Source organism: Primulina huaijiensis, chromosome 9 (genome assembly GCF_012295235.1).
Source record: "Primulina huaijiensis isolate GDHJ02 chromosome 9, ASM1229523v2, whole genome shotgun sequence".
In the NCBI taxonomy this organism is placed as follows: Eukaryota; Viridiplantae; Streptophyta; class Magnoliopsida; order Lamiales; family Gesneriaceae; genus Primulina; species Primulina huaijiensis.
This window is the reverse complement of record NC_133314.1, coordinates 7,609,077-7,620,341: the sequence shown is the minus strand read 5'-3', so window position 1 is coordinate 7,620,341 and position 11,265 is coordinate 7,609,077. Positions and strand designations below refer to the sequence as shown.

Below are 11,265 nucleotides of genomic sequence, written 5' to 3'. Positions count from 1 at the left end.
AAGTCTCTCGGGCCCTCTTTGTTATTAATAATCATATTTTTATGTCAATTAGGATTAGAGAAGTTAATATCTAAACAATAACAACTCCATCCAATAAACTTAAATTATCAATATGAATTGATTGGGTCGGGTCAATCCTCATGGGCGACCCGTTAACCCACCTTATTTTTCTCACATGAACTAACCCGTTCGTGTCATATTTTTTTTTTCAGAATGTTGAGTTCGTATGCAAACCCGTACTTGATTTTTTTTCGGGTTGGTGTCGGGTACCCGACAATTTCTGGTCGGGTTCGGGCATTCAAAATGTTGGGTACCCAACCAAAAAACCTCGTACCCGGTAACATCGATATCACGCACAAGAAATATCGAGATGGATACGGTTCGGGGTGAAAACCATCCGCTTATAGATCCTGTCCGGGTTATTTGAAAATCGAATGGGTTTAATGGGTTTTAATTTAGTGCATCGGCGGATTTATGTAAGAGCCCAATAATGGCCAAATATAAAACAAAGGAAACGTCTCGAAGAGTCCAGTCTATGTACATAGCACACCGTAAGGACGAAGAAAAGAGAAGGAAATAAAATAAAAGATAGAAAATAATTCAGTTTGAAATACAAGAATTGTTCACAATTCGTTTCCGATTTAGCATTCAGCGGGTGAAAGGATCAAGAAAATTGAGTTTTGAGTGATCAGAATTTGTGTTCATTGAAAGAGTGTTGCTGGGAGATGGATGGAGGAAGGGGAAAAGGCAGGATGCTTGCGCTGCTTTTGGTGCAGGCGTTCGGCGAGTATTGGCGCTTGGACAGGAAGCCACCGGTCACGGCGGGGCTTGTAGCTGCTAATACTCTTATTTACTTGCGACCCAGGTTTCTGCAACCGATTCTGCCTACCATTAACCAAGTCTGGTTCAATCCCTACCTTATTCTAAAGGTAATCGTGATACGAAACCGATTTGTGTTATCCTTTCTTTCATGTTTGTCTGTACTGGTTTATCAGTTTATTGCCTTTTTGTTTGATCGGGGGTGTTATTTGTGTAAATATTCTGTGATATTTGTTGGGGTCTTGTGGGTCGTGGACCAATTCAATGTTCTTTTCTGATAAGAGAATTGTCTTATCGGTTGCTTTGGTTTTAGAGTTCGATACTATTAGTAGAAAAGTGGGTATGGCATAAAATTTCATCACATGTTCAGGCAACCTTTAGGATGTGAAGCCATAACGTGTGCGGTAACTTAAGTTTCCTAAGGTTCCATTGCCTTCTCGCTCCCAAAATTTTTCTCTCGTTTAGGATTATATAATATATAAGCAATTGGAGACTCGGAACTATAGACAGGGGTATGGAGTGCAAAGTTGACTTATTATCCCCGAGTGTAATGCATTCGTTTCTATCTCACCCCAAACATATCCTAAAAAATTAGATTTGACTGATTAGTAGTTTAAGTTTTTGAGTGTCTTGTCCATCGTGTCTGATCATCCATGGGTTGGACTTGCTCATCCTCTAACAACTCAAAAGAGTGTGTAGCATTTATGGCCGTCCATGGGCTACTGTCTTTCCTTGTTTTAACCTTATATTTCGTCTCTTATTTTTCTTGCCTAGCAATACAATGCAGCGCACTTAATTTTTGTGTTCAATCTTCGGAACTCATAATTCCGATTTATGTGTTCATGTGAGTTCTAGTCTTGCATAAGTCAATTCCATTTTAGTACCAGGTAGTTGATCATTTTCGATGTCTTATTTTCTTAATGTGTGCTTAATCATTAGTTTCTTGAAATGAAACTCAATGTGTGTTATATTTGATTTTCCACACTTGTAGCAAGTGATGTTGTATAATTTTTCATAATTCTGCTTGATCATCATGTACCGAGCATGTTTACCTTCTATGTTGGGCATCATAGCAAGTGTCTTTGACTTGTCAAGTCAACAGCATGATTCCTCGGTGTTTATTTGGCCCCGAATTGGTATATTTTCGGTAGGTCATCACTTATAGATGACAAGCTTGAACGATTGTTTAATCCGTAACCTCTGCTTATATGTATATATTATATTTTGAGTAAATATATAAAGTGGCAATTAATTGGTTGTTAAATGTCTTTTGAGTGATGACTTTTAGGGTGATGTGCACTTTTCATTGTCAATGTTGAGGTAGTGATACGTGGAAAACTCATTCTATCACTTAGAGTGGACTGGGTAAGAAATATTTGACGTGCGAGGCATGACGCATAATGGATTACGAGTCTTGAAGACAGGAAGATTCATGTTCAAACATTGCTTAATTACTCCATAAACAAAGTGTGCCACAACCATCTACCAACCACAATTTTTTGTTACTTTTCTTCCTATTGATTTTTTTCTGCTCCTTGATTAATTACAGTTTTAGTCCAGTTTGTTACATGGACTTTTACTGGCTTTTTGTCATGTTATTATAAACCATGTTCTTTTTATCTGTTACATTTTTTAAAATTTTAACTTGGAAACGAAGGAGACTTTTATTGATGTCAATGAATTTTATGTGTTTAATCAGCCTCTAATTTTGTGAATATGTTTGGTTTGATGACGTAATTTATGTTAATTTTATTGAAGCAGCACAAGGATCTGAACCGGTTTCTCTTTTCTGCATTTTACCACGTGAGTGAGTCTCACCTTTTCTACAATATGTCGTCACTATTATGGAAGGGGATACAACTGGAGACTGCAATGGGAAGTGTGAAATTCGCAGCTATGGTTGCTTCACTTGTGGGTATGTCTCAGGGCATCACACTACTACTTGCAAAAGCTGCTCTTCTTTTTGATTATGAGAGATTCTATTACAACGAATATTCTGCGGGTTTTTCTGGTGTGCTTTTTGCAATGAAAGTTGTCCTTTACTCCGAGGGGTACAATAATTATACATACGTGCATGGACTCATGGTTCCAGCACGCTATGCTGCATGGGCAGAACTTATCCTCATCCAAATGTTTGTACCTGGTGTCTCTTTTCTCGGTCATCTTGGGGGAGTACTTGCCGGACTTCTGTATTTATACCTAAAATCTTTATATTCCGGTCCAAATCCGCTTTTGCGGTTAATCAGCAATTTCACTGGCGTTTTAAGTTGGCCTTTGAGATACATGAGCAGGATGATGTCACGTTCTTCAAGAAGCAGGATTTCTGGTAGAGGAACTCTTGGCCGGAGTGGGGTAGGCAATGTAGCTGGTTTATGGAGATGTCAATCGTGTACATTTGATAATTCAGGTTTGTTGAGTGAATGTGAAATGTGTGGGATGGGTCGTTATGAAGGTGAGTCGCCCCGCTTTGATGATCACGATGCTTGGACTCTACCCCCCGAGGAATTGCGTCAGAGGAGAATTGACAGGTTTGGTAGATGATTTGTGCAGAAAAATGTCATATAGGCCAGTTGATTCAGAAAGAAGTGCAAGTATTTGAACCCCTCAATTTGTAAATGACGATCTGAACATGGTACAATTTTATGCAGAAAAAAGGGATGACAAAGTTTCTTACTTTGAGTAATCAATTTAAGCAAATTTTAGGTGGCATAATTGATCTGTTATCGTGGTGAAAATGGCCATTTTAATTGCATCGATAATGTTTGGCTTTATATCAACCTTATCTATGATAATATCGCACTCCAGCTAAAGAATGAGTAAAAGTATTAAAGAGTTAATCTATTACAATAAGATCAAATTTCCCCAATTTGGGGATTAAAAATATATATATCACCAAATAGAACGATCCAATCCGGAATTTATTTAAATTTATTATTTGGGAAAATTGGTTTTATAATTTTGTCATTTTTGGTTTTTGGTCCGATATATTTCTTATATTTGATTTATGTTCATTATCTTTATATTATTTAGAAATTTGATATTTTTACCCAATTTCCACCACATTTGCTAATGTGACATTTTTTTTGGTGAAATGTAAACGTTAAATTATAAGTTTTGCCACATAACGTATAATGTAAAATTTTTAACATAAACGCCAGTTTTTATTGGAGGGAAAATGAGCACCTCTTCCTTCTCACATACATCGACATATACGTGGAAGGGGGAAAAGTCTTTATTTTCCTCTAAAAAAAATCCCCAATTTCTGAGATAAGTTATTTTGCAATAAATATAGATTCGAGGTTCGTCTAATCTTCATCTAAGAAATTATCCAACCATCCAAACAGAAAAAAATGAAACCAATCATAATCCACCAAGAAAGAATTTCAAATTTTTATTCTCCTTTTTTTTGTTTCTTTCTTGTAAACTTTGAGCACAACTAATTTCGATTTCAAGTCAAGAATTATAATCATCGGCCTACGACACATTGGTTGATCTTCCCATGCGAAGAAATCACACCTAACACTCTGCCATAGAAAGTAACATGTTTCATCAAACAAATTAGTACAAGACACCAAACACAATGATCCAATCCGAATCCTATTTAAATTTATTATTTGAGAAAATTGTTTCTATAAGTTTGCATTTTGGGTTTTTAGTCCGATATATTTGTCGTTTAGTATCTTTTTATTTATTTAGACATTTGATATTTTTACTCAATTTCCATCACAGTTGATAAAGTGACATTTTTTCTTTGGTGATTGTAAACGTTAAATTATATGTTTTGCCACATAACATATAACGTAAATTTTTAACATAAACGTCAGCTTTTATTGGAGGGAAAATGAGCACCTCTTCCTTCTCATTTCCATCGACATATACGTGGAAGGGGGGAAAGTCTCTATTTTTGTAGGATCTAAAAAATTCGAACTACGTAACCCGAGTGCATGCAATCTAAGGTTTTATTGAATTATATGTGCTTAATGATTTTTTTTATGCATGTCATGCATAATTATTAAATGGGTAGGGTTTATTTCATGATTATTGTTAAGTTTCACGCATTAGGGTGTTTAGATGAATTTCGCGTTAGAACGAGTAACGGGGACCGGGGGTTAATCAAGAAAATATTTTTTATTGAATAATTATTTTTAATTATTTAACATGTGCTGTTTTTAAGTATGATTTTTGAAAATGAACCTTGGTTGGGTATTCTTACCCACCGGGTTTTATTGTTAGCCGGTACGCAAATTTTATCTATTCAGAGGACTTTTTGAGGGTTCGGGCATTATTTTCAAAAACGTACCTAAACGAGATATTTTTCGGGAGTGTTATTGGGTTTGATGGGTTTGTTGTAATGCTTAATGAGCTCAAAATCTTTTTAAATTTTAATTAGAGTCCATTAGTGTGATAATTATCTACTTAAACCTTACTAAACCAAACCCTAATCCTAACCCTAATACATGGCCACCCCCTCCCTCATTCAGCAGCATTCGTCAGCCTCTTTTCAAAGAAAAACCAGCAGCCTCCATCGAATTCTCCATAGATTTCCAAGAAAACTTCTTCCCCGCCTATCTGGTACAAGCCGTACGCTCGTATCTTCGAGTTTTTAAGCATAAAAACGTTAAGGCATTCCATGTATCTTCTTTTTCTCATCATTCACGTCGTATGTATGCTGTTATGTGTGCTATGCATGTATAATGCTTGGTCCTTGCATGATATTTCGTTTATGGCTTCGGTTGTCATGATTTACACATATAATCTTTTCACCTCTCACGTTTTTTGTTACCATGATGCAAGGGGCTGCTGAGTAAGGGTCCTAGGGAGATGTACATGTCGAGGAGTATGGTGTCACTAGGCTGGAGTCGCGACTTGGTGGTGTGTGTTGAAGGCCGAGAGGTTGTAGTGAGGCGGCTAGGGTTTCCTTGTTGTCTCCGATCATTTGGGTGTGCATGGTGTGTCGGTGGGCTTAGGGTTAGTCCAGTGGGGGTCCTATGTGGTCGGTCATGGTATTAAGGTGGCTAGCTAGGGTCCGGCCTTGGTGGTTTGGGGCTTGGGTCGAAGGGATTGCGCTAAAGGATCGAGTAGGGTGAAGGGGAGCACGTGAAGTAAAATTCCAGCAACGTTTCGGGGCGCTTCAAGGGTCTTAAGTGGTCTGGTCTATGGGGTTTAGGGGCTGGTAGGGTACGGTTGAGTCACGGTTTATGTTGGAAAAAATTCGGTTAAGTTTCGGGTTCGTTCGAATTAAAACCAGAACCTCGGTCCAAGTTTTAAAACGAATCATTTAAGTTTTGAAACAAGTTTGAGTTTATGTCTAAGAAATGCTTATTAATATGTTTTGGGGTATTTTAAGGCGTTTGGTAAGCTTCGGGTCGAAATTTGGAGATCCAGAGGTAAAAATTGTCATTTTGCATCCGAGTCGAGTTTTAGTCCTAGCAGCGCCCTAAACACGATTTTACATGTTTTAAATGTTTATGTTATCACGTATATGACCATTTTATGTAATTATGAAAGTACGTTGCATGCTCGATTTTAAGGAAAAGTTTATGTATATGCATGTTTTTCTTAAGTGATGAATATGACATGTTTTTGAAGGAAGGGAGTTGGTTGTGACTAATATGAATACGTTAATATAATGATATGTAAGGCAAAGGCTCAGTGGACGGATAATGATGTCGCTGATGTCCCCGCCGCCGGGTACCGCGGTTACACGTAAATGGATCCATCGCCTAATACGATGATACAAAAGTCACAGCTAATGAACGAAATTCAAATTAAGAAAACGAACACGTATATGTTGATATGTTGAGTTATGTTATGAAAAATGGTTATGCTTTAACAAGTCATGATTATGCATACGATTTTATAAGTTCATGAAACGTATCTTTATTATAGTACTTTTCGCTGTTGCCTGTTATGTATATGTATTCGCTATAACGTTACAGGTGTGTTGAGTCTTTAGACTCACTAGGTGTGAATGATGCAGGTGAGTATATTGATCAGGATATTGGAGGTGCCGAAGATTGAGTAGGCAGGGGTAGATGTGCGCACGCTAATCCGAGGACCTTATTTCTTTCCTCGCATAAAAAAATTAGTAGACATTTCAGTTGGTATCAGAGCAAAGGTCCTGTATACCTTTGTGCCACCGCCAGCTTTTGCAGCTCAGTTTTCAAGCCTCAAGTTAGTAAGTTTACATGTTTTAAACGTTTTAAATGTTTTAATGCTATCACCTACATGATTACATGAGTTATGATTATCAATACATGTTTAACTGCTTTTATGATTTAAGGATTAAATGTTTTAAAAACTAGATTAAATTGCATGATGGGTTACGTTTAGAATTTAGACTGTATTCAGATATCATGCTTCCCAGACGCGTCTCTAGCACTTATCACCAGGATGATACTACTGGAGGCGATAGAGACTATCCCCCACCACCACCACCGCCATTGGATGCAGTTACTCGAGTTCTCGATGCCATGGTTAGACTTCTGGAGCAGGCGTAGCAGGCGACCCGACCTCAGACAGACATTTATGAGCAGTTCAGACGGCTCAATCCGAAGGAGCTCGGGGGCACCACAGACCCTTTTGTGGTGGAGAGTTGGATTCGATCCTTGGAGCTACACTTTCAGTACTTGGATATGAGAGCACACATGCTGAATTTGGCTACCCTCACTTGGGAGTAGTTCAAGGAAGTGTTCTACAACAAATATTTCCTAGCTGATGTCAGGGGTCGCCTGACGAGGGAGTTGATGAGTCTCCGCCATGGGGACTCGACTGTGGCCGAGTTTATTCGGAAGTTCGACAAGGGCTGTCACTTTGTGCCCCTTACGCTAGAGATGCCGCTTAGAAGCTGAGGCATTTCATGGATGGGCTGAGACACACCCTGCACCGGGAGATGTTGATGAGACTGGCGAGCTATGACGAGGCCATCGCTTGTGCTTTTCAGGCGGAGCAGGCGCTGAGGGACATCGATTTTGAGATGAGCGAAAGAAGCTAGCTCGCAGCCGCAGAAGAAACAGTACTCAGGGCCACGGAGGCAGCAGGGGAAGCAGAAGACCCAGGGATAGTTTATGAGGCCAGGACAGCAGCGGCCTCCACAGGAACTAGGGGCTCCTAAGCCGGTGGAGGGGCAAGTGTGCAAGCAGTGCAACCGATTGCACTACGGAAAATGCATGCGGGGCTCCTTCAGGTGCTTCGTATGCAAAGAGGAGGGCCACAAGACCGCCGATTGCCCCAAGAACAAGGGCCCTATGTGATGCATGAAGAGGATGCAGAGGCGGAGCCAGACTCTACGTTGATCACTGGTAACCCTTATGTTTAAGATTTTAATTTATCGCTTGATTGCATGGGTTATATGTTTGTTATGAAAATTAATTTTTGGAATTGATAACATAGAGTAAATTAGGATGCATGCTCTACCTAGTCGGATTTAAGGATCGAATTGCTTGATTGTAGAATTTTAAGGACCAAATTGCAAAAATCGCAATTTTAAGGGGCTATTTTCGAATTTTATGAATTGATGGGATTTAATACTTAGTTTGGAGAATTTTACGATTTTATGGGGCTAAAATTCGAAATTTTATGGGGCCAAGTTGCAACTTTCGAAAATTGTAGGGCCAAAAGTGTAAGTTTCGATACGGTTTTCCTTTTTTTCTTTGTCCTAACACAGCTCCTATAGCATGATCACTTGCATCACACATTAATTCAAATGGTAAAGACCAATCTGGAGGTTGTAAAATAGATGATGTAACGAAAATATTAATTATTTTTTTAAAAGCATTTTCACATTTCTGAGACCATTCAAATTGTGTATCTTTTGTTAAAAGATTTGAAATTGGTTTAGATATTATGCTGAAATCTTTTATAAACCTTCTATAAAATCCTGCATGACCCAAGAATGATCGAACTTTTTTGACCGTTTTTGGTGATGTTTTAAATTAGCAATAACATCAACTTTGACTTTATCAACTTCAATTTCTTTTTCAGATATCACATGACCTAACACAATACCAGATTTAACCATATATTGACATTTTTCTCAATTTAAAACAAGATTTTTTTCTTCAAATCTTTTTAATACTTCTTCTAGGTTTTTAAGATAATTTTCAAATGAGTTTCCAAAAACAGTTATATCATCTATAAAAACTTCTACAAATTCTTCAATCATATCACTGAAAATATTAAACATGCATCATTGAAAAGTAGCCGGAGCATTACATAAATCAAATGGAATTCCTTTAAATGCAAAAGTTCCAAAAGGACGACAAGTGAAAGTAGTTTTTTCTTGATCTTCTAATGATATAGGTATTTGATAATACCCCGAATACCCATCAAGAAAACAATAATAGGAATTACCTGCTACTTTTTCTAGAATTTGATCTAAAAATTTTAGTGAGAAATGATCTTTTCTAGTTGCATCATTTAATTTTCTATAATCAATACACATACGCCAACTAGATGGAATTCTAGCTTGTAATAACTCTCTCTTTTCATTTTTTATAACAGTGATGCTGACTTTTTAGGTACTATTTTAAAAATTTAAGGTATCATCATTCTCAAAAGTATCAGGATTATCATCCTTACTCTTTGATTTTAAATGATCCTTGTTTTCATTACTATATGAATCATTAACTATTTTACCACTTCTAAGGGTAATAACAGACTTTTATTTGATCAATTTTTTCATTTTTTAATTCTTGATTTTGATTTTTAGGATTAGGTTGAGGTTGAGATGGAAATTTTCCTTTTTCGTGAATATTAAGTGCATATTCAAATTTTGCAAGAGTTTCTTTCAAATTACTCATAGATTGATTGTTTTGAATATTGATAGACTCGTGCTTTTGGATAAATGCATGAATTACATCTTCAAAGTTTTTTCTTAGAGGTGTAACATAAGGAATATAACCTTGATGATTTTGGTCATTTTGAAAATATTGTTGTGAGGGTTGTGCATTATTATCATTCTTCCAACTAAAATTATGATGATTTTTCCATCCAAGATTATATGATGGTGAAAAAAGATCTAATATTGATTTTTTATAATTGTTAATATAATTTTTTTGTTCATGGAGACATTCTTTAAATGAAGGTAATGTTGGAAAATATTTTTTTGAATGATCATGTGTATCACATATATGACAAACAATTTCTTGAATATTTTTTAATTGACCACTCTTTTTCATTTCTAATGACTCAATTTTTCTTGCTAAAGATGCAAGTTTAGCTTGAATATCTATGTCATATTTAAGATTATAGATACCACCCCCATTTGTTGAATTATTGATTTTAGTTGTTGGTGGTTCTATTGTACCTATATTATCTCAATTTTGAGCATTTTCTGCTAATGAATCCAAATATTCCATAGCTTCATTTGGTTTTATCTTCAAAAGTTCCATTACACATGAATTCTATCATTTGCCTATCTTTAGATATTAGACATTCATAAAAGTGAGAAACTATTCTCCATGTTTCAAAACCATGATGTGGGCATGTATTAAGTAATTCTTTATATTTATCCCAACATTGATAAAATATTTCTCCTTATTTTTGAGAAAAAGTAGTAATTTGTCTTTTAAAAGAGTTTGTTCTATGGGAAGAGAAAAACTTTTTAAGAAATTGTTGTTGCATTTCTTCCCATGACCTTATTGAACTCGATCTCAAATTTTGTAGCCATGTTTTAGCTTTATCTTTTAAAGAAAGAAGAAAAAGCTTTAATCGAACTATATCCATGCTAAAATTTTGATCATTATAAGTGTTACAAACTTCCTCAAATTCTTTTAGATGTAAATATGGATTTTCAGAATCTAAGCCATGAAAATTTGGTAAAATTTGAATAATTTGAGGTTTAAAATTGAAATTAGATGCATCAGAAGGAAAAACTAAACAAGATGTGGCACTAGTTCTAATAGGGTTCATATGGTGCCTAAGTGTTCTTAATTGATCATGTTCTTGATTATTATTATTATTATTATTGTTATTATTGTTATCATTATCTTGATTATTTGAATTATCATCCATGTTTAAATTATTTTCAGATATTCAAATAAGTCTACCACTTTTTTTTCGACTCCAAATACTCATACAAAAAAATAACATAATACTTATAAATAAAACATAATTAACAAATATAAACTTAATTTATACATCTCCGGCAACGGCGCCAAAAACTTGCTACTATTTAAATTATATTTCACCCAAGTGTAAGTTGTCCGCAAGTAATATATTTTGTAAGTACGAGATCGATCCACAGAGAGATTATTTTAAGTTTAAATTTATTAATTTATATATTACCAAATGCAAGAATGAAGTTTACAAATTATAAATTTTGTCAAGACCCGAGGATTTATTCTTGGTTTATGTAATATTGTTTAACTAAAAGTAAAACAAAGGAAACCACCATAAATAATGGTTCCAAGAAAACTAAATATTTAAACACACACATAATATAAT

At 35.8% G+C, this 11,265-nt stretch overlaps 1 protein-coding gene and 1 non-coding gene across 2 annotated transcripts; both read left to right on the top strand.

Annotated features, from left to right (window-relative positions):
- The first annotated feature begins 508 nt into the window (after positions 1–508).
- On the top strand, positions 509–3,600 carry LOC140985403 (rhomboid-like protein 14, mitochondrial). Its single transcript, XM_073453257.1, has 2 exons — positions 509–929; positions 2,581–3,600. Exons 1-2 carry the CDS (start codon positions 726–728, stop codon positions 3,358–3,360), a joined length of 984 nt encoding a protein of 327 aa, XP_073309358.1. The 5' UTR covers positions 509–725; the 3' UTR covers positions 3,361–3,600.
- A 6,688-nt stretch (positions 3,601–10,288) lies between these two features.
- LOC140985459 (small nucleolar RNA R71) lies at positions 10,289–10,399 on the top strand. Its single transcript, XR_012176778.1, has one exon. It is a non-coding gene; the product is annotated as a small nucleolar RNA R71 (small nucleolar RNA).
- The last annotated feature ends 866 nt before the right edge of the window (positions 10,400–11,265 follow it).